Source organism: Panthera uncia, chromosome X (assembly GCF_023721935.1).
Source record: "Panthera uncia isolate 11264 chromosome X, Puncia_PCG_1.0, whole genome shotgun sequence".
Lineage (NCBI taxonomy): Eukaryota > Metazoa > Chordata > Mammalia > Carnivora > Felidae > Panthera > Panthera uncia.
This window is the reverse complement of record NC_064817.1, coordinates 83,806,215-83,828,143: the sequence shown is the minus strand read 5'-3', so window position 1 is coordinate 83,828,143 and position 21,929 is coordinate 83,806,215. Positions and strand designations below refer to the sequence as shown.

Genomic DNA, 21,929 nt, shown 5'->3' with positions numbered 1-21,929 from the left:
TGTGAGATCATGACCTTAGCTGAAATCAAGAGCCAGACGCTAAACCAACTGAGCCACCCAGGCACCCCTATATAGTATTTTTGAAATGATATAATTACAGATATGGAGAACAGATTAGTGGTTGATGGGGATTGGGGTTGGTGGGGGTGAGTGGGTTTGGCTGTAAAAGGGCAGTGTGAGGGGTCCTTTTAGTGATAGGAATGTCCAGTATCTTGACTGTGCTGGTGGATACATGAACCAACAGACAGACTGACACTGAACCATACACACACGTTGTATTGGTGTCAATGTCCCAGTTTTGATATGGTATTTTAGTTATGTAAGATGCAACCCTTGGGAGAAATAGGGTCAAAGGTACACAGGGATGTCTGTACTGGCTTCATGACTTCCTGTGAATCTACAATTATTCCCAAATAAAAAGTTAAAAAATATAATATTTTAGTACTGATGAAAAAAATTATGCAGTATCAGCAGATAGTCACAGGTCAATGCTACCTTAAAAAGGGTAGTCAAAGGGGCACCTGGGTGGCGCAGTCGGTTAAGCGTCCGACTTCAGCCAGGTCACGATCTCGCGGTCCGTGAGTTCGAGCCCTGCATCAGGCTCTGGGCTGATGGCTCAGAGCCTGGAGCCTGTTTCCGATTCTGTGTCTCCCTCTCTCTCTGCCCCTCCCCCGTTCATGCTCTGTCTCTCTCTGTCCCAAAAATAAATAAAAAACGTTGAAAAAAAAATTAAAAAAAAAAAAAAGGGTAGTCAAGGAAGGCTTCTATAAGGAGATGGCATTTGAGGAGATCGAACTAACAAAGTAACCCACAATGGGTCCCTAACCAGAGAGATAAAACACAACAAGCATAGTTTTTGGGGAGAACTTGTAGCCATTTCATGACAGGAGACTGGAGAGTGGGGAATGACTGCCCACTGCCCACCAGGCAATTGTACCTGTGCAGTAAGGTAGGGAGGAAGGGGTCTATCAGTTACATCCACTGAGGGGTAGAACATGTCTGCCCAGAGATACAGGAGAATTGCAATTGAGAAAGGCCTATTTGCCAGGGAGCATGTATGGGGCGGGGGAGAGAGAGAGAGAATATGAACGTGCATGCATAAATGTGTGTGTGTGAAGTTCACACTGACACAGAAGATGGCTGGGGGCCATGGGGAGAGGCAGTTGGAGCCAGAGCTTGATTTGAACTCTCTCCAACACATGAGCCCATGCTCTGCGCCTGCGCACCATCCCTGTCTTTGCACAGAAACGTTGTCTCTGGAAACTCTTTCCCTCTGTCTCTTCCTGGGGAATCCTGCCCCAATCTCTAGAGGTCCATATCAGATGCAGCTTCCTCTGTGAAGGTTCTCCTGATTTCATGCCCCCCACCCCAACAGGTGTGACCTCTCCTGTGGCCATGGGGGTGGGACATCAGTGCTGGAGGGCAGGGGAGTGTTGGGGGACTGAGAAGGGACAACTAGGCCTGGAGGTGGAAGAAAGGCTCTGAGTTTTGCATATAAGAGTTTTACACCCGGGTCTGTGCATTTAAGTTAAGATTACTGTAAGAATGTAACCTAAGAATGGACACTGGGCCTTCTACATCCAACTCTTGAGGAGAGGGGCTTGGGATTTTTACTTTTAATAAGCACTCCTGTGACTATTATGATCAGTCGAGTTTGGAAAACACTGTTCTAGTCTAAACCCCTCAATCTGTAGATGGGGAAACAGGTTCAGAAAAGGAAACTGACCCACCCAAGGTCACACAGCCAGTTAGTGACTGTGCCAGGACAAAGATGAACCTGTTTGTCCAACTGTACTTTCCCACCAACTTCATATTAAACTCCCCACATTCAGTGCTGGGTCTCATACATTGTAGGCCGTTTAGTAAATACGGGTATGGATGCATGGATGGATGGATGGATGGATGGATGGATGAGGCTAGCTAGCTAGCACCCACCATAGGCAAGGACTTCATGGGGGTTGGACACTGGACAGGTAAATTTTGATGGGACACAGCCAAAAAAGAGGGAGAAAATCTGTCTGGGACTGGGGGGCAGTGAGCGGCCTAAGTGAGGTAAAGCACAAGGCACAGGGCAGAACATAGCACTGTGTGACCTTTCAGAATTCAAGCCTTGAATGTGAAAGTAGATAAGATGTTCAGAAGGTATGCTTTCAGGTCACTCCTAAATCTCCGGCTCACAACATGTTGATTCTGGGATGTCCCTCCACCCGCCCTCCCATCACTGTCACTTTCCAATATGGGATTCTCTCATCTCAATCAGGAGGAAGGGCAGATGGCAAAGAGGCTCACTCACCTGATGAGTGTTCAGAACTGTAAGAACGATGAATTCCTTAGCGCTCCTACAGAGAGAAGAAGGAACAGGAGAGCAGTGTATCATGCACCAGGTATTCATCTGGCACAAGAAGCAACACCAGAATTTTCCCCTGGGCTGCATTTAGGGATATGGATTAGGCCAGAGGGCGCTCTGATTTTCTGCCTGGCTGCCTTGCCTCCCATCATTTGTGGCGGCCGATGTAAACTATCCATATAGGCTCACGCAGGCATCTGTAGATGGTATTACCATTATCTCTGGGGCTTTCATTTTTCAGGCCTTCTTTTTATATTCCTTCTCATATTCTCTTTGTAGAAATCCCCAAACTTTAGGAGCAATTTTAGCTGTAGAAAATTCTCAAGGAAAACTAAAGGCCTGAATTATGGAACTCAAAGGGCACACAGTCTGAGTCCCGGGAACCATGTACCATGATTATTGGCAATTTGGTATTTAAGCAAGAGGAGAAATTCAAAGGAAAAACCCAAAGGAGGTCATTTGGTTATCTTGACTCATACTCAGCAGAATTGTGTTAATTGAAGGACCAAAAACTAAGAGCCAGGGAGCAAGAGATGGAAGCAAGACTCTCCAGATAGCAAATATTCAAAAGGGTGAAGAATTTGAAACTCTTCCTTATGCCAATGATCAGACAGTCCATGAGGTATGAAAATTCTCTCCCGGGAATACATAATCCTTCAAAATAGCTGGAAGAAATGGAAAGAGTTTGCCTTGAAGGAATGTCCCCTCTCCTTGCTGGGCTTTTTCATATGTTTCTGGGGGAAAAAGGTATTCAAGCAGCAGAGTCAAGACCACTTGGTTCTAGGTATTCAAGAAAGGCCAAGCCCCCCTCCCCATGCAAGGACTTGGAACTTGGAGAGGCAGAGTCCAGGCATGGATCAACTCCAGGGTCTGAGGAACTCCGGGGAGAAGGAAGGAGTTGTGTTCCAGAAAACACCACAGAAAAATCGGTCTCTTGAACAGGGTAGGGCAGAGTGTAAGTTGGATTATGTGATGGGTCTGCCCCAGCCCCTGCCACATTTCCCCATTTCATGGGGGAACAAAGCCAAAGTCCTTACAGTGGCTACAACTCTACCCCTCTTTACCCCACTTCCTATAGTGGCTTCTCCCCTGTTCCCCAAACACGCCAGATACACTCCTGCCTCAGGGCCTTTGCACTGGCTCTTCTCTCTCTGACACCCTCACTCCTTAAAATATTTCTTCAGTTTTTACCTTCTCACTGGCAAGGCTATTTAATTTTTTAATTCTTTTAAATGTTTATTTATTTTTGAGAAAGAGAGAGAGAGAGAGACAGAGCGCACGTGGGGGAGGGGTAGAGAGAGAGGGAGACACAGAATCTGAAGCAGGCTCCAGGCTCTGAGCTGACAGCAGACAGCCCGACAGGGTGCTTGAACCCACAAACTATGAGATCATGACCTGAGTGGAAGTTGGACACTTAACCGGCTGGGCCACCCAGGTGCCCTCTGGCCAGGCATCAGCATCCATGTGCCCAGCACTACTGGATCCTGTTTGCCCTGATCCACTTTCTACTTTTCAATAACCTTCACCAATTTCCAGCATACTGTACAATTACACATTTATCATGTTTATTGTTAAGGTATATCTCCTTCCACTAGCGTGTAAACTCCAATGGGATTTTTATCTTATTCATTGCTGTGTATTCAGTGCCTAGAACAGTGCCTGGTGCAGAGCAGACACTTGTTAACAAATATTCATTGAAGGAATGAAATAATAAAAATCTGCTAGCTCCCGAGGTCATCAAATAAGTGAGCTCTGTCTTGATCCCAAAGGAGCTCTGGACTCCTTCACAAAATGGGGCTGCCTGTTCTAGGGTGCAAAGATATTCATTGGAAGCAAAGCAAGGACTTCTGGAGGGCCAGGCTGAAAGAACCCCAACATGTCCTCATGGGTTGAAAGGACTTACCCAATTTTGGTGTGGTGGTGGAGGGTGAAGGGTGGAATGGGGCGGGGGGATGCAATGGACAACTGAACTTGGAGAAGAGACAAACTAAATGTCATTAGAGACCAGATGTATTCCAAGATATGAGCTGGAGGGGAGCCTGTCAAGGAAGGCCTGCTCTGGACTTCAGGAGGGGGTATTCCAAGTGCCTCCAGAGCTTGTGAGAGGGTGTTGTCCCATATACAAGTGCTAGGTCCGCCTTTGAAGGGGAGGGAGGGGCTCTGGCGAACAAGAAAGATGAGTGGGACAAAAAACATTCTAAACCAGGAGGGCTTGAAGGAGATGGAGGCAGACATAGAGTAGACTACACAAGGCACAGAGAGAGGTGGGGGGAGGCACATGGTTCCATTTGGGAGGAGACAGCCAAGGTCACCAAAAATGAAGACAACCCATGCAATTTAGAGCCTTTATCCTTTAAGGTATCCTTTAGAACACCTCTATCCTTTTATTCCTTATAAATACATCTATGCAAGGGGGCATGTGGGTGGTGTGTATGTGTGCATGTGGTGGGAGTATAAGGTAGGGGAGTGTGTACAGTGTGTGTATGTGTGTGTGTGTTATGTGGTATGCATGGTTTGTGTGTGGGATGTGTGTGTGGTATGTGGTATGCACGGTGTGTGTGTGGTATGTAGTGCGCATGGTTTGTGTGTGTGGTACATGGTGTGCCTGGTGTGTGTGTGTGTGTGTGTGTGTGTGTGTGTGTGTGTGATGTGGTAGGCATGGCTTGTGTGTGGGATGTGTGTGTGGTATGTGTTATGTATGGTGTGTGTGTGGTATGTGGTATATGATGTGCATGGTGTGTGCGGTATGTAGAGTCCATGGTTTGTGTAGGGTGTGTGTGTGATATGTGGTGTGCATGGTGGTGTAAGGTGTGTGTGTATGGTTTGTGTTATGCATGGTGTGTGTGCATGGTATGTGGTGTGCATGGTGTGTGTGGCATGTGGTATGCATGGTTTGTGTAGGGTATGTGTATATGGTATGTAGTGTTCATGGTTTGTGTGTGTGTGTGTGTGTGTATGTGTGTGTGTGTGTGTGTGTGCATGTGTGGTGTGGTATGCATGGTATGCATGTATGGTATGTGTAGGGGTGAGGAAGGGGAAACGCCAACATGATCACTCCCATGTACAGATGGTTGTGGTCCCCCTGGTACTCTTTTCTCTCTCTCACTTGCCCCCATCTGTGGAGGGCACTAACAGGTCACACACACAGTGAGCAAAATACACAATGCGAGGTTCCCTTCCCAAATCCATCGGCCAGAGATTCAGATTTTCTTTTCCTTTGGGGAGGGCATGGAGAGGTGAGAAACAATGTCTTGCTCACACTGTGCTTATCTCAGAATGTTCTTTTAATGGCTTGTTTGGTTCTCATTGCTCAACTGGTCTGTCCCACTGCACAGTAAATCAAACACCAAGGGGTTCGGGTGAGGGCTGTGGTAAGGTGGAGGGACGTGAGGTGAGCTCTTGCAGGTGAGCTCTTGCAGGAAGCTCTTGCAGGGCTTCTGGCTAGGGCTTCTCTGCCTGAAGAGCTTCCCTCTCAGGGCCAGAGGACTGTGGGAGCCCATATTCCACCGGTGGGACAGGGGAGGGGTCAGTGCTCAGCTACCTGCCAAGGCCCAAGAGGCCCCTGTTACCTGATAAGTTCTATGAACCTCTCCCTGGGGGCTTCACTCACGTCCTCCTCATTAATAGCCACAATCTGGTCACCAGCCAGGAGCTTGTCCTCAGAGGGGCCTCCTGCAGAGGAGAGGAGAGAGGCATGAGGGCTTGGAGCCACTGCTGGGAAAGCGCAGGTCTGGGTGGGAGTCGCCAGTGCCTGAAGGAGCTGAAGCGGGTCCTGAAGCATGTAGGAAACAGCGCGCGCTGCAATGGCTGGTGGTAGGGGTATTGTTCATGCCACTGCTGCCTGTGCCAGACACAGGGCAGAAGACTGAAGAACAAGTATAGCGTGGACCTCCTGTGGCTGGGAGTGGTGTGCTAGCAGAAGGTCCCAAGCCCAGGCCTGGCCCTCAGACAAGGTTAATAAATGTGCTTTCTTGGCCTGGTTCTAAAGAGGGACACAGATTTCCCTTTCACCAGGAGGGATCAGCTGAGGCCTGAGGAATGACGTCCAGGCTACCGACACTGGTATAGGTGAAGGGAGGTATGAGAAGGAATCTTCTTACCTGAGCAACATTCATACTCACTGGTCTGGAATGATTTAGGCATTCACCTGCCTGAAGAGAGGGGGATGGACTAAAAGACCCCCAAAGGGTTTATTTTCTTTCATCTCTGAGAGATGCTGCTCTTTAGTAAATAAGGGAACAAGCACAGACCCTAAATCACAGGTAGTCAGAAATTTGCTTTCTCTCCTTCCCATCTCTACTGCCGAGGTTAAGAAGCCAGACTTGTCTAAGGGCCCTACCTCCTTGGTTGGAGTAAAGGGTGGGGGGTAGAGGGGTGCCACAGGGTGCATTGCCTCTGGTGTTTAGCCAAGATCAAGGAGAAAAGCTTTTCAGAGATTCAGCTGGAATGAGAAGTCAGGCCTAGCCCCACTCAAACCCAAAAGAAATATTTACTGATGTGTCCCACTCTCAAACCAGCCTTGACTCTTGTTTGTGTCTGCTGCAAAGGGCAGAATCCCAACTGTTCCCTCTCTCTACAAAGAAGTGTGCTGTGCAAATTCCAGAAGCATGAACATACAAAACAACTCTGTCACTTGAGCATGGCCCAATGGCTCAGGAGCATGGGGCCTGTGTGCTGAGGGTGGCTATGTGGCTCGACGAGCAAACTCACCACTCCAGCTGCACTGGCCCTCAACCCACTAGGCCAAGTCTCCTGATGGCACAGTGGCTTCAAGAGCAGGGAACAGGGTGGTGCAGCCAGTCCAATCCGAACTCCAATTCCAAATCTGCAATTCACTGGCTGTGTGACCTTGCACGAGACATTTAATCTCTGTGAGTCTCTCTTTCCTCATTTGTAAAATGGGAAAATAACAGTGACTACACATCACAAGAACGTTGGGGGGATGAAGGAGATGATGAATGTACAGCGCTTAAAAAACTGTTGATCGATGTTGGTAAGAATTCGATAAATGGGAGTTATTATCCTCCAAAGGGGAGATCCCTTCAACTCATTTCATTCCTTCTACCTACTTCTGACAAAATGCCAGTCTTTTCGTAGAGGCCACTTATTCCTCCCTCCCTCCCTTCCCTCCTTTTAATGGAAGAGGTCCTCATGGAACTCAACTCTCCTGCTCTCATGGATGGTTTGTTGGCTTGCTCAATAGTGATTGTTTCTCTATAGGATGCTCCTTGTCTTGTATCTTATCATCTCAAGTACAGAACCAAAAAGTCCTCTGTGTGTGAGAGCCACCGGAGCCACCGGAGCTGTTTAGAAACAGCTCTCTAAATCAGCCCACATCTTTAGAGAACTGTGCCTGCCAACCCCATGACTTTCTGTGGCTCTTGCCTGTGGCTTTCCTTCTCTCCACTCCTCCAACTCTGCCTCTTCATTTTCATACGGCTTGAAGCCGACTGCCTTTTCTAGGCTTAGGGGCTTCCTTCAGCCCTGTAAATCCCGTCTCCTTTGAAGTTAAAAGCAGGGGCTCCTGGTGGTCTGTTACTCAGTTTTTTTTTTCTGATTCCTCCTACCCAGGACAGATTTGATTTCTGATCAGAGACTCAAAAGCCTTTCCACCAAACTGCATGACTGACTTGGGAGCCTTAGGTCAGCCACGAACTCCTGTACTGAATTGTTTACTTTTTATTTTTTTCTCTATGCCCTCTAGTTGAAAAGGGAGCTTACAAAAATCTTTTTCTTTTCCTTTGAGGATTGCAAAATTCATCAAATTTCTGCTAGACCAGTTTGTACTCCGGCTGCTCCTCTTGACTGAGCGAGAAACTGTTGTAAACATCCAAAGCCTCAGGCCCAGCAAGCCAGGAATAAAGCTTCTTTCTGTCTTTTCTGTCAATGCCTAGCAGATGTGGAACAAAACAGTGCTTGGGCCATTTCCCATCTCATTCATGATGGCAGGATTCCACAGTTCAGGTGGGGCTTTCCCTTGTTTTGCCCCATATGGTCCCATTCAAGCCCTGCTTCTCCCGTGTGGCATCAGACAGGCCCAGGGTCAAGTCCTGACTCTGCTGTTTCCTCCGCGAGTGCCCCTGGACAGGTCATTTCCTTTCCTCTATGCCTCAGTTTCCTCATTTGCAAAATGGGAATGACTACTTACCTTGCAGGCTTGGCTGTGAGGATTAAGCAAGATGATGAAAGCACAAAATGGGTTCTTAATCAATGGTGGCTGCTGTTACTGCCACTGTGGTATTTGGAGATTTCACTCTCCTCTCCCCTTCTCTCCCACCTATGGCCTGTATCCTGATTCCAGTCTTCAAGGGCTGACCTTTTTCATGACTGTGTAGCAGTCTCCACAGCCTGATGGCTAGATTCTTGGGGACATGAACTGTGTCCTATACTTTCCCTATAGTCTTGCTGCGCTTAGAGTAGGCAATTTATAAATACTTGTTGAATTCACTTGAATAGGTATTTCTCATCCAAAGGCAGTCTGGCTCTTTTACAAAGGTTCTATGCAAAGGGAGGCTTTATTAAGAATGAGGTCCTACCCTACTAAACCATCAACTGTGGCCTCTGTCTAGGCCCCAGGCAGCCTCCATGGCTTGCGTCAATCACTCTCAAAGCCCAGCTCCCTCACACGGTTATTAGTTGGCAAGTCTTTGCCCACTCTTTGTGAATTCCTGGGGAATACAACAGTGAGCTGGGGAGCTCTGCTCTTTGGGAAGATGAGTGGGTGCTGGGGGATAGGATCCAGGGCCAGGGGGACACTCTGAAGAACACCTACCTGGCCTCACAGACCGCACCACCACAGGCCGCTCACTGCCAGCCACGAAGCCAAAGCCATATATAGGGTCTCGGTGAATGGTCACTTGTCGCAGTGTCTCGGCTGGCAGCTGCTCACATTCCATATCATTTGCGCTCTCTTCCTGCATCACATGACTGAGGGAAGGGGAAGATGGGAGCAAAACAAGACGCAAAGGCGACTAAGCCTCAGAGCCAGCTGGGAGGGACACTGGTTAGCGTGCTGGCCATGGCATCTGAGAGTTCACACGTTTAGCTTCCTGCGTCCTCTGGAACCAGCAGAGGCAATGGCGGCCTCATATCTCAGGCTGAAGAAAGACACGTCTAGAAAGGAAAAGCCACTGTCTACAGGGCCAGAGCCAACAGAAAAAAGCTGTTGGCACAGAACTTGACATTAGAGTCAGCTCTTTCCTCCAACATATGGGGACTCTCTAGAAGGAGCGTAAATGCAAATATGTTATTATGAAAGTTAACCAGCATTGCCCACTAAGTTGGCTAGTAACTCCCGAAGGGAAACCAAAACCTTGAGGAAGGGACCACCAAACAGGCAAGTAAGTGGGGAAGGGAAGCAAAGTCATTTCAGAATACACCTTCATGAAGTCCTTGTGCAATTATAAACTTTAATATCCCTTAGACCATATATAAGAATAAACTATTTAGATGGCATACACAAACAAATGAGCTAATGCTGAGGACCATCACTGTACACAATTGTACATAATGCCAACTTATTTCAGTTAATGGGACAACTGGAAAATGGCTCCTATGGGCAAGCAGGGGAGCTGTGTATTGTGGCTGCCAGAGAGAACCCCAATGAGCCGGGAGAAGAAAAATCGCCGCCCCAATACCTGTGAGAGACTGCAGATGGCTCTCCCGATGCCCACAAATGAAGTCGTTGAAGCTTAGGAAAATTTCACAAGGACTTCAGGAAGGTTCTACAGCAAGGGCCAGGGTGAGGCGGACTGCAAGCAAAGATGGGTCTGAGCACAGTCTTTGAGTGAAGAGCCCTGAGGGGTGAGGGCATGGGGACCATGGAGCTTGTGAGAGGGCACTGGGTGCCAGGCGCAGGGAAGGAGGTAAAAAGGGGAAGAATGGCCAACAGGCAGGGCAGGTGGAGGTGGAATAGAAGACAACAGAGTCAAGAGACTCAAAACCTTACCTCCCTGCCTCGGCACCGCTCAGCCCCCAGGCTTTCTGGTCTAACAAATGGGATTGAGTTCCCTAGTCCCACTGTGTGTATGCTCAAAAATTCAGATTCCAGGCAGGGCCCTTCTGAACAAGATACAGAAGGGCAAGAGATAATTAATCAAACTAGTATACGGTTTGTAAAAGAAGTGGGAGGTTCTGACACCATGAGGGGGATTGTTGGCAGGCTAGGAATACCAAATTCCTCAGTTGCAAATGGTTTCAAGTGAGTTTGTTGTTTATCAGGACACAAATTCGATACTGAGACTTGAGGACTATTTATCAGGGGGTGGGAGATTTAGAGTAATTGCACAAAAGGAAAATTCACAGTCTTGGGACCTTTGTCTCTCTCATAGAAGAACTCAGGAAGGAAGACAGACCATGGCTTACTTAAGTCCAGTCACATCAACACTGGCTGCACCCAAGCTGGCTTGGGGTGTGTCTGTCGGGGTACCCCTTACGGAGGCAGAAGGGGCTGGTCAGGATGAGGTCAGGCCTCCTGAAGGTAAATTCAGAAACTGGCTCCTTCCCTCTCATGCTGGTAAGACAAGTGGTCATTTTTCAATGGAAAGTCATTCAGAAGCTGGAACATGGCTGGCCGGTATCCTAGATAGGCACCCCTGAAGGACAGGGCCTTGATGAGGGTGGCCTCAGGCTGGTACCTCTCTCATTTCTGCTCCTGGTGGCAGGCAGGAGCTCGGCCTTGAAGGGAGCCAGAGAACATCTTTCTGCGGCTGCCATCTTGCCTCACCCCTGGGGCTGCTTCCGAAATGAGCCCTTTGCTTCCTGTCTCCAATCTCATTGGCACTGAACGAGCTTCTTCTTGGGGGTGACACCGGCTCATTTCTGACATGAACAACAGCTAGGGCAGGCCAGAGGATGAGAGCCTGTGGGGCTGTGCAGCCTGTGGGGTGGGGAGCAGGGACACTTGCCAGAAAGATCCAGGCACAAGTGGAAGTGCTCGGTACACTGTCCTGAGCTCAGGGCCCCCTGGCCACTGCAGCCTCAGTTTTGCTGCCTTTTTCTTTTTCTGAAGCTGGGCACACTTTAGTCTCCCATTGGGCCAGAGGCACAGCCAATAATGATGCAGATAAACACTCCTGGAACCAGAGGAACCAATAAGCTAAGAGCCTTTTGTGACACAAGTGTTTTTGCTTTACTGTTTTGACTCATGTGAATCCATCAACAAGTATTTATTGAGTGCCTACTCAGAGCTTCGAGGGACACAGGAGTTACAGATCTCTTCTGCCCTCAAAGAGCTTCCAATCTAGCGTGGGGAGGAAAGAGAGATGAACTCTGAACAATTAGAGTGGTAACTGAGAATACCATAGAAAGTCCATAATTAAGGTCTAACATGTGTGTTCAGAGAAGGGGGTAGAGAAGCCACAGAGAGCCCCATGGAGGAGGCAGGAAGTGTGCTGGATGGCCAGGAAAGGGCAGTGATGGGAAGGGAGACAAGATGCCGAGCTCTGTCCACAGGCGCCTCCATGTTTCCCCAAGGAACCCAACAGCTTCTCCCACAGCCGCAGAAGTGTCTCTGGGTATGTCTAAAACACATTCGTCCCCAGGCTGTCCCTAACTGAGCTGGGCTAACTGTCCCTAACTAGATCCTCCCCTGAATCTGCAAGCAGCCCTTTCCTCACCTGCACCTTCCCAAGTGTCTCTGGTCAGGGAAGACACACCTCCGTTAACAGCCCAGAAGGCCATTTTACAATGCAAATGGAAGTTGTCCCTTCCCTCCTGGGGTTTGCATCTTTCAGTGACTAGAGCTCAGTCTCTCTGAAATCTGCTAAGTGCCTGGAGACTTGGGAGTGACAATGCAGGCAACCAGTGACAGATGAGAGGAGCTCAGCTGTCCACGGAGCACGTGACTTCCCTCCTGGGGGGAAAAAGGCAATTTACCTTTGAAAGATGTTTGGGTTTTGGTCCCTCAAACAGGGCAACCCTGAGCAAAATGATGAAGCAGCCAGAGCTTGTGGCCCTCCCCTGCCCCAGCTTTGTTTCTGGGACCTGCTATGTTCTGTTGTTTGCCCCTGCAAATGCAATGCCTTTATTCTGATCCCTTTGTGCCCAAGGCCTCTAAAGGTGTCCCTGCACCCCACTCCAGTGACCTGGGTAAAAGCCTCGCCTTTCTCTTCTGCCTAACAATAATGACACTTTATAGCCAAGTGGTTCTTTTCATTTTTACACCCATTACCTCATCTGAGAAAAGGTGCTTTCACATCTATTATCTCCTCCCAGTCTCTAACTATCCTGCCAAATAGGCTTGGTGACTGCTCCTCCTCCATCCCAGCCTCCAGGCTAAGTGACCCATGGAGGCTAAGCACATTAGCAGCCCAGCTGGAGCCAAATCTCTCGGAGGGGGCCCACAATCCTGGCACCCCCACCCACAGCCACTCAGGGTTCTGGACCCTCTGGCTGTTCAGTCTTCACCACAGGGCTGGCCCAAGCCCGTGGCCAGCAGCACCCCATGTCCTGGCTGAGTCTGGAAGGCCCGCCCACGTCCTAATTAACATGTCTCTGATCCTGTTCACTCAGCGTTGCTGGGAGAATGAAATGAGATAATGGCTACAGAAGCACTTTGGAAGGTTAAACGCATCACGCAGATGTAGAGGTGGTGATATTACTGGTAGCCTCTTTCGGGGTGGCTGGAGGAGCAAGGGGAAGGGAGCTGCAGATAAACTTCACCGGCTTCACACCAAACCCAGGCCCTTCCCCCAGCAACTTCTTGCCGGCAAGAGGCCACCCCACGATGGACTCTGTCTCCTCATTTCCCAGGCAGCTCTTTTCCTGGTCCAACTATCAGCTGACTTGGCTCTCTGTGGACGCCCTGACACCAGTTCCTCTGTGGGCTAAACAGATCCCTCCTGCCATCCAGAGAGAGACTGGTAGCTGGAGTTCCTACTGTCAACTGTTGCTAGGCAGGACATGGCTAAAGGACAAGAGAACTGAGAAGATGGATTGATTCTGAGCTAATGCTCTTTGCCTGACACTTCTGGGCAGGAAGATAGAAATGTAACAGCTAGATTCCCAGGCATCAGCTTTTAGTTCTCCATCCCTCCTTGCCTTTAGCTCCCTTTTCTTTGTTTGGTTGGCTCCTTGGAAAGTCTTGTCCCTCCCCTCACAACTGGTAGGATTTGGAGCCTTGTGGGGCCAATTAGCTGTCTGATTCCAATCACAGGAGCCTGACTCTCCCAGACGCTCCAGAGATCCAGCATGGCAGCTGGGTCCCCAGGAGATGCCATCTATTCCTGGTGTTGAGGATGGGAGCCCCATCCCTGGGGCTCTGAAGCAGCTGCTCTGGGAGTCCTTTTGTAAGGAGCTTGGACACAAACTCTTCTTGTAAAGGAGGCCTTGCTTTGGCTAGCTGCTTCTTACTCCAGCAATGCTGCTCAAATTCGAATGTGCATACGAATCACCTAGGGGCATTGCCAGAATGATTCTGATGCAGTAGGTCTGGAGTAGGGTCTGAGATTCTAGCAAATTCCAGGGTGGTGCCCATGCTGTCGGTCCACAGACCACACTTGGAGAAACAAGGATCTTAAAGATCACTATTCTCAGACAATGGGAAGGCCACAATCAGGAGGGAGGACTGAGGTGCTTTTATTCCATTGGGTTATGGCATTGAAGGCCCCAGTTAGAATACAAATGCTTTCTTGGACACATAAAGTCATGCCAACAAAGGACTCACTGGCTGAATCCAATTTATCCCAGAAGAAAATAGGGAAGGCTCTAAATGGATATGAAGTAAGACAAGTAAGGTTGCATTAGGGAAAAGGAGAGAAAGATCTGGATAGATTAGGCACTACTTAGCCCTACTGAAGAGTTTGGTCAGCAGAAGGACAGCCTGAGTACGCGAGACATCTGGGACTAAGGCGAGGAACACGAAGAAAGAGCGGACAGTGCAGAAAACAACAACAGCTGCCATTTACTGAGGACTCACTATGCACCAGGCACTGTCCAACAACCTCTAAGGAGGCAGTATTACTGCCACTTTACAGACAAGGAAACTGAGATTTAGGAGGAGAGATTAAGCAACTTGTTCCAGTACATATACCTGTACACACTGTGGTGGGACCACAATGTTAACCCACGTCTGTGGGACTCCAGGGCTAATCTTCCTACATCGTTTCTTTTCTTTTCTTTTTTTTAAGTTTATTTATTTATTTTGAGAGAGAGAGAGAGCATGCACATGCATGTGGGTAAGGGCCAGAGAGACAGGGAGAGAGAGAATCCCAAACAGGGATGTGGGATTTGACACGGGGGCTCAAACCCATGAACCTTGAGTTCATGACCTGAGCCGAAATCAACAGTCAGCTCAACCTACTGACCCACCCAGGTGCCCCTCCTACACCATTTCTGCCAAGAACCTGTGGACTGAGCATATGCCCAGCAGGCAACGAGGAGACAGGGTGGGAGGCTTCAGCAGACTGCTTCTATGCAAGTAAATGGAGATGCATCCTTATGCTGTCTTGTCAAAGCAGCCTCCCTTGAGTCACCTCATCAGAGGGGACACATTGTGGAGACCCAGGCCTCAGAACTGACTTCCCATACACCTCTGAGTCCACCCTCCCCTACAGGAGACTCAGCTCATAAGGCCCCACGTGCCTGTTAATTTCGGTCATCACCAGAAAGATGTCCACTCACCTCTGGTAACCCCTCAGAACCCAGACTCTCCTCCCCACAGTGGTCTATTTGTACACTAATGCCACTCTTCTCCCTTCCAACCCTTCCATTTTGCCCTCTGGAGCACAGCAAATTCTCCGATGTTGTCAATTTCTTCTCTGAAAGTACCCTTCACCTCCTCTCCCAATGAAGGTCTGATTTATTCCTTGAGGACATCACTTGCCCACCAGCCCTCTCAAATGGAAGCTGGGTTTTTTTTTTCATGCTCAAAACTCAAGACCTTCAAGACCTGCATGTGGGGTAGGTGTCCTCCGTGCTTGCCAATGCCACCTTTGAGCCACTACTCCTCTTTCCTTTTGCAAAAAATCCTGCTCCTTTGAGGAACACGCCTGCCACCCACCCCTACCACCTTTTCTGCCCCGCCATTGCTATCTACAACTTCCCGCATAGTCCCCCCACATTCACTGAGGACTTCGGTTCCTGGTCACGTGTGATCTTCCCATCTACTCCAATTCTTATTTTATTGTGGTAAGATATACATGAAATTGACCATTTTAATCATTTTTAAGCATACAGTTCAGTGGCATCAATTTTATCACATTGTTGTGCAACCATCCCCACCATCTATCTCCAGAACTTTCTCATCATGCCAGAGTGAAACTCTGGACCCAGTAAACACCAACTCCCCATTCCCCTCTCCCCGTCAGAACCTAGCAACTACCATTTTACTTTCCGTATCTATGGATTTGCCTGTTTTAGGAAGCCATGTAAGTGGACTCCTACAACATTTGGCCCTTTCTAATTGGCTTATCTCACCTAGCATAATGTCTTCAAAATTCATCTGTATGAGAGCATGGGTTGGAATTCTCTTCCTTTTAAAGTTTAAATAATACTCCATGTGTATGTGTGTGGTACATCTTATTTATGTGTCAATGGACAGTTGGGTTGTTTCCACCTTTTGGCTATTATGAATAAAGCTGCCAGTGAGCATGAGTGCATAGTTATCTGTTTGAGTCCTTGCCTTCCTGTCTTTTGGGTATATACCTACAAGTGGAATTGCTGGGTCATATGGTAATTCTATGTTGAATTTTTTTAAAGGAATTGCTCTATCATTTTCTACAGTGACTGCACCATTTTACATTGTTTTTTAAAAGATTTTTTAATGTTTATTTTTGAAGACACGCACACACACACAGAGAGAGAGAGAGAGAGAGAGAGAGAGAGAGAGAGAGAGAGAGAGAGAGAAAGCAGGGGAGGAGAGAATCCCAAGCAGGCTCCAAGCTGCCAGTGCACAGCCCAACATGGGGCTCGAACTCACAAACCATGAAATCATGACCTGAGCCAAGATCAAGAGTCAGATGCCTGAGCCACCCAGGTGCTTTGCACCATTTTACGTTCTTAACCACAATGCAAAATCTGATTTCCCCACATCCCTGTCAACACTTGTTAGTATTTTCTGTTTTTCTTTTTTGATAACCACCATCCAAATGGCTGTGCCCACTGCATACTCTTGATATCATTGTTAGTGAATTGAACATACACATGGCTATGGGGAGGCCTTCAGCAACTGCTTCCCCCACTTCACTCGGTTCCTCGCTCTATCGTCACACCTAGACTTTGGGTGGTCATCAGATACTGCACCACCTCCCCAGTCTCCCTCGCCAACCTGCCATTTGCTCCTATCCCATTTATCCTGGCTGTTTACCTCCCACGGGACTCCCACTGCAGAAATAACTAGAAGCGTCATGATCACTTGTTCACTTCCCACTTGGGATTCCCTTTTCCTAGAAATCTCTTCTTCCATTCTTTGTGTTCCATTCAGGTCTCAGCTTAAATGTCACCTCCTCAGAGACGCTTTCCTGAAACCTTTCTCCTATTTACTTTCTTTTTTTTTCCCCTTAAGTTTCTTTATTTATTTTGAGAGAGACAGAGACAGCAAGAATTGGGGAGGGGCAGAGAGAGAGGGAGACAGAGAATCCCAAGCCAGCTCTGTACTGTCAGCACGGAGCCTGACGCGCTGCTTGAATCCATGAACCCTCGAGATCATGACCTGAGCTTAACTGACTAAGCCACCCAGGCACCCCTCCCATATTTACTTTCTTACTGTCCTTGAAGCTCCCTCTTATCTTTGTTTCCCTTCATGTCCAAATTAGAGCTCCTGGTTTACCATTATGACCATTCTCTTGCACCTGCCTTTAACTCCCTTATTTCCTTGTCTTTCACTATTCTTGCCATGCAAAACCTCATTCCTCAATGACCTCAACCATATGCATTCTCTGTGCCTGCATCCAAGTACCTGAAGGCAGAGAAAAAAACACATGGTGGAGTCCAAGGCTTTCACTTTATATTCACGGTCTCAAACCTGGTGTGGGCCCACAGTACTGTCTGGCCACCACTTTCTCACTCTCTAAAGTGATTATTTCATAATTCCTCCTCTTTGCTCAATCTTCTGCATCTCTCCATTGGTCCCAACATGCCTCAGCTGATGACCTTGTCCGTACGTGATTGAGGAAACACAAACCATCAAGTGAGAGCTCCATCCCTCATCTTACCGTCACCGAGTCTATACTCCACCCCGCCTACAGTTGTACCCCTTATTCCTTTTCTCCTCCAATTAAAATGGAGTATGTTTCTTTTCTTCTACTAATGGCACATCTCTTCATTTATGCTCTGGTACCATCCCCTCTCATCTTCTCAAGGATTTTGCTCCTTTGGTCATTCAATCTCTTCCGTAACTCATCAATCTCTCCGCCTCTCTAGAATCATGCTAGCATGCTGATGGAAATAGCCCATCCTTAAGAGAAAAAACTGAAACCACCTCCCTCCATGCCACAGTCCTCTTACACTGTCCCTTTGTCCTGCTCCCTATCACAGAAAAACTGCTCAAGAGTTTTCCACACATATTGTCTCCACTTTGACATCTTCCCCTTGCTCCTCAATCCATTATAATCTGGCTTCCACATCCATCACTCCATAGAGTTGCTCTTGTTAGGGTCATCAATGGCCTTCAAGGTCAACTCTCAGTTTTTATCTTACTCAACCTCTCATTGGCTTTGGACAGAGTTGGCCATTCCCTTGAAGTACTCTCTCTTGACTTCTGTGATGGTCTCCTGAGTCTCCAACAACCTCTCTGCCCACTTTTTTTTCTTCGTCTCTTTGGTGGGCTTTTCCTCCGTACTGAATCACTAGATATTGCCATTCTTCCCAACTCAGTCTCAGGCCTTCCCTTCTCTGCTCTCTTTCCAGGTGGTCTCCTCAGTCCCCTGGCTTTTAAAAAATTTTTTTTAATCTTTATTTATTTATTTTTTTGAGAGAGAGAGAGAGAGAGAGAGAGAGAGAGAGAGAACAAGCAGTAGAGGGGCAGAGAGAGAGGGAGACACAGAATCTGAAGCAGGCTCCAGGCTCCAAGCTGTCAGCACAGAGCCCAATGTGGGGCCTGAACTCATGAACTGCGAGATCATGACCTGAGCCGAAGTCAGATGCTTAACTGACTGAGCCACACAGGCGCCCCTCCTCAGTCCCCTGGCTTTAAATACAACCTGTATGCACACAATCCCAAATTTGTATTCTACTCACACCTCTTCTGTGAGCTCCCAAATTCTTATATTCCAATGATCTGTTCTGTCATCTCTGCTTTTATGTCTCACAGAGTTCTCAAACTTAACATGTCCAAAACTGAACTCTTGACTCCCCTTCCTGCAGCCCCCCCCCCCCACCCAGTCTAGGCCTCTCTCAGCTTTCCCCATCTCAGTACATGGCACCATCATCTCTTTAATAACTCGAGCCAGAAACCTTGGAGTCATTCTTGAGTCCTGTCCCTCCCTTTCCATCACCACTCCCCCTCCCACCCCCAACAGCAAATCCCTTGGTAAGTCTTGGTCGCTGTTCCTTCTCAATCTGACCAACCCTCTCCATCTCCACGGCTATCACCCTGTTCAAGTGACTATCATCCGTCCCCTGGATTGTTGCAGACGCCTCCGTCCTGGTCTCCCTGAGGCCACAGTTGCCTCCACTTCAGTCTGGTCTCTATAGATAATGCAAAGTCCAAATCAGATCCTGCTGCTCTCCTCCTGCTCAAAACCCTGCACATGTCTCCCACTACAAGTGAATACCATCCAAATTCTTCCTTCATGGCCTGCGAGAGACCCTCTGTGATCTCCTCCTGTCCTCCTTGCCAAACCCTTCTTAAGCTATTCTTACTCTTGCCTGGTACAATCTGGCCCCACTGGTGTTTTTTTCCATTTCTGAACACATCAAGTTCTCTGCCACCTCAAGGCCCTCCCACTTGGCATTCCTTTTTCACCTGGAAAATTCTTTTCCCATTCTCCACATGGTTGATCTTTCACCCTTCAGGTCCCCACTTAAGTATCGCCTCCTCACAGAGGCCAGAAGCCTTCCCTGAGAACTCTGCCTTGGTCATCCCCATCACTACAGCCTGTTTATTTCCCTCAGGAGTCTCATCACGATATATATTCATTTATGTGATTATTTGTCTAGAAACTCCATAAGAGTATTGACTGTGTCTCTTTTGTTCAACATGGCATTTCTATCACCTAGTATGGTACCTGGCACATTGCAGGTGATTAATAAATATTTTCTAAATGGATTGATGGATGCCTGGGTAGGAGTGATTCTGAGGCATACAAATTATGATCCCTAGGCCACTCCATGCAATTCATTATCAAATGCCTACTGGTTCTGTCTCAGCCTGTGAAAGACAGGTTTCTGGATGGGGAGTCTGGCTGGTGGGAGAAACCCCTCAACATCTCTGGCCAAATACAAAGGTGGGGAGCAAATGGAGTGAATGGAAAAGTATAGGAGAGCTACGATCTAAGAAGAAATGGAAGCTGGCATGGCTCCAGTCCTTTTAGGGGTATGAGGGTGAGAAATCTAACATTTATTCCTTCTCAGGAAAAGAATGTTTCTTTAAAGGGCAAATAATTCTTTCAGAACAGCCAGGGGCCTGGAGGTCGGACAGGATGGCTTTGGATAGCCCTTCCCACTCCTAGCAGTCTCCTACTGGGTAGAAGATCCGGTTTTTTTTTTTAAAGTTTATTTGAGAGAGAGCAGAAATGGGGAGGTGCAGAGAGAGAGAGAGAGAGTGACAGAGACAGAGACAGAGAGAGACAGAGAGACAGAGAGAGAATCCCAACCGAGCTCAGTGCTGCCAGTGAGGAGCCCGACCTGGGGCTCGAACTCATGAGCCTTGAGATCATGACCTGAGCCGAAGTCAGATGCTTAACCAACTGAACCACCCAGGCACCCCAGATCTGGTTATTTTCTGAGGGCTGCCTCCCTATTACCATCCAGTTCTTCATGGCCCTGCAACTTCCTCCTCAGCTGAGCCTGAAGAGGCATCTTCTAGAAAACCTGCTTGTGTCTGGATTCATTTTCTGGTTGTCCAAACAGTTGCTGTTCCCCAGTGGGCTGGGATGGAGAACACCTGTCACCTGTTCTAGCAGGTCACAGGGGGAAGGTAGAGAGCCAGAGGCTATCTGTCCTTCCACAAATACCTGGAAGCCTGGAGTCACCTCACAAAAGACCAATGCTCAGATGATGCCTCTGAGCAGATGCTGCAGAGGACCCTCTGGGAAGCCACCCCCCTGCTCCTCCTTACTTCTCCCCTCAGGGGCTACACATCCAATAGACTCAGACATGTTGTCTAATGGGCCTAGATACCCTCATAAACCCTTCCTTCTGGGGCTGCTAGCCCAGTGACAGATGTGAGGACTGTACCAGATGTGAGGCTGATGCCATATGGCACTGTGGGTCACAAGGTCTGAAGCTGCTGCCACTGAGCTGTGGGAGTTAGCAAGGAGATCCTTGTATTTTAGCCCCTGCTCACTTGTCACTGGCAGAGGCAGGGAGGGCGAACAGGAGCAAGAAAATATTCACGGAAGCTTAAAGGAGGGGTCACATCACTCCAGAGAGCCCTGGGCACCCCTGATCCCACCTTCCATGTACCACACCAAGTATTTCTCGAGGGAGGCAGAGGCAGAGATCAAGCCAGAGGGGGAGAGAGAGAGGAATGGAGGGGAAGATAGCTGAGTGGGAAAGGGGGCCAGACAGAGCTGGGGTGGGGGCATGACAAGAGGCAGAGAAAAACACAGAAGTAGAGATGTGAGACAAGAGGAGGGCCTCAGAGACAGTGAAGGACAAAGGACAGGCTTGAGGAAGATGAGGCCAACAGAGAATCCATGGCCACCAACTCCACCAACTTATATTAGCTCTTTGGGGGCCACTCCAATGCCTCACCTGCTCTCTAAATGCCCTTGGGCCACTCCCAGCTCTGCCTTCAGTCTCCTGCAGCTGCAAAAGGGTCACATGCCAATCAGAGCCTTCTGATATGGGACTTGGGGTGGTCAAGCTCTTTGGGAAGGGGCACTGTGGTTATGCCATACTGACACCACGATGGCCCTCCCCATTTCACAGATAGGGACGTGGTGAGCAAGGGCACATCTGAAACAGCCTGAGGAAGACACCTGGGGTGCCATCCTGACCTGGGTTGATCCCCCAGCCACCAGAGGCTGTATTCTTCTTGGGAAAGAGAATGAGATCAAGAGGAGAAAATAGGGAGGGGAGAGAATTCCTTAAGCTGGGAGGGAATGGTCATAATGGGAAAAGTGGAGTTGGCATGGAAGGGAGCAGCAGGCCTGAATTCTTCCCCTCAGTGAACACATCTCTCGGAGGCCAGGCTGGGTTTCAGTGCTCTGGCACAGAATGCTAAGCCAGGAGAGGGTCCCTGGCCACCCAGATCTCTCTCTCCTCTTGGATCCTAGCCTCTAGTCTGCCAAGGACTGAACTGTAAACAAGGCTTGGAGGCTGGATAGGGGGAGCAGGTGTGGGCAGGAGCTGCTGGAAACATCCCAACAAGTAGCTGCCTTTAGCAGCCAAAGATCCAGGGCTCAAATAGCACCCCTCTGGGGGCTGCCTGGCAGGCTCTGGCTATACAGGGCTCCCAGCAAAGCCTCCTGAAGCCAAA

General features: G+C 48.6%; 1 protein-coding gene across 1 annotated transcript in view; it reads right to left on the bottom strand.

Moving 5' to 3' along the window:
* Nucleotides 1–9,270, bottom strand: part of FRMPD3 (FERM and PDZ domain containing 3) — a 67,917-nt gene extending 58,647 nt beyond the window's left edge. The window contains exons 1-3 of the mRNA XM_049644747.1: nt 9,120–9,270; nt 5,917–6,019; nt 2,294–2,339 (exon numbers count right to left, since the gene is read on the bottom strand). Of these exons, the coding sequence (XP_049500704.1) occupies nt 2,294–2,339; nt 5,917–6,019; nt 9,120–9,267 (297 nt within the window). The 5' untranslated portion in view covers nt 9,268–9,270. The remainder of the gene's footprint in view (nt 1–2,293; nt 2,340–5,916; nt 6,020–9,119) is intronic.
* Between the last annotated feature and the right edge of the window lie 12,659 nt (nt 9,271–21,929).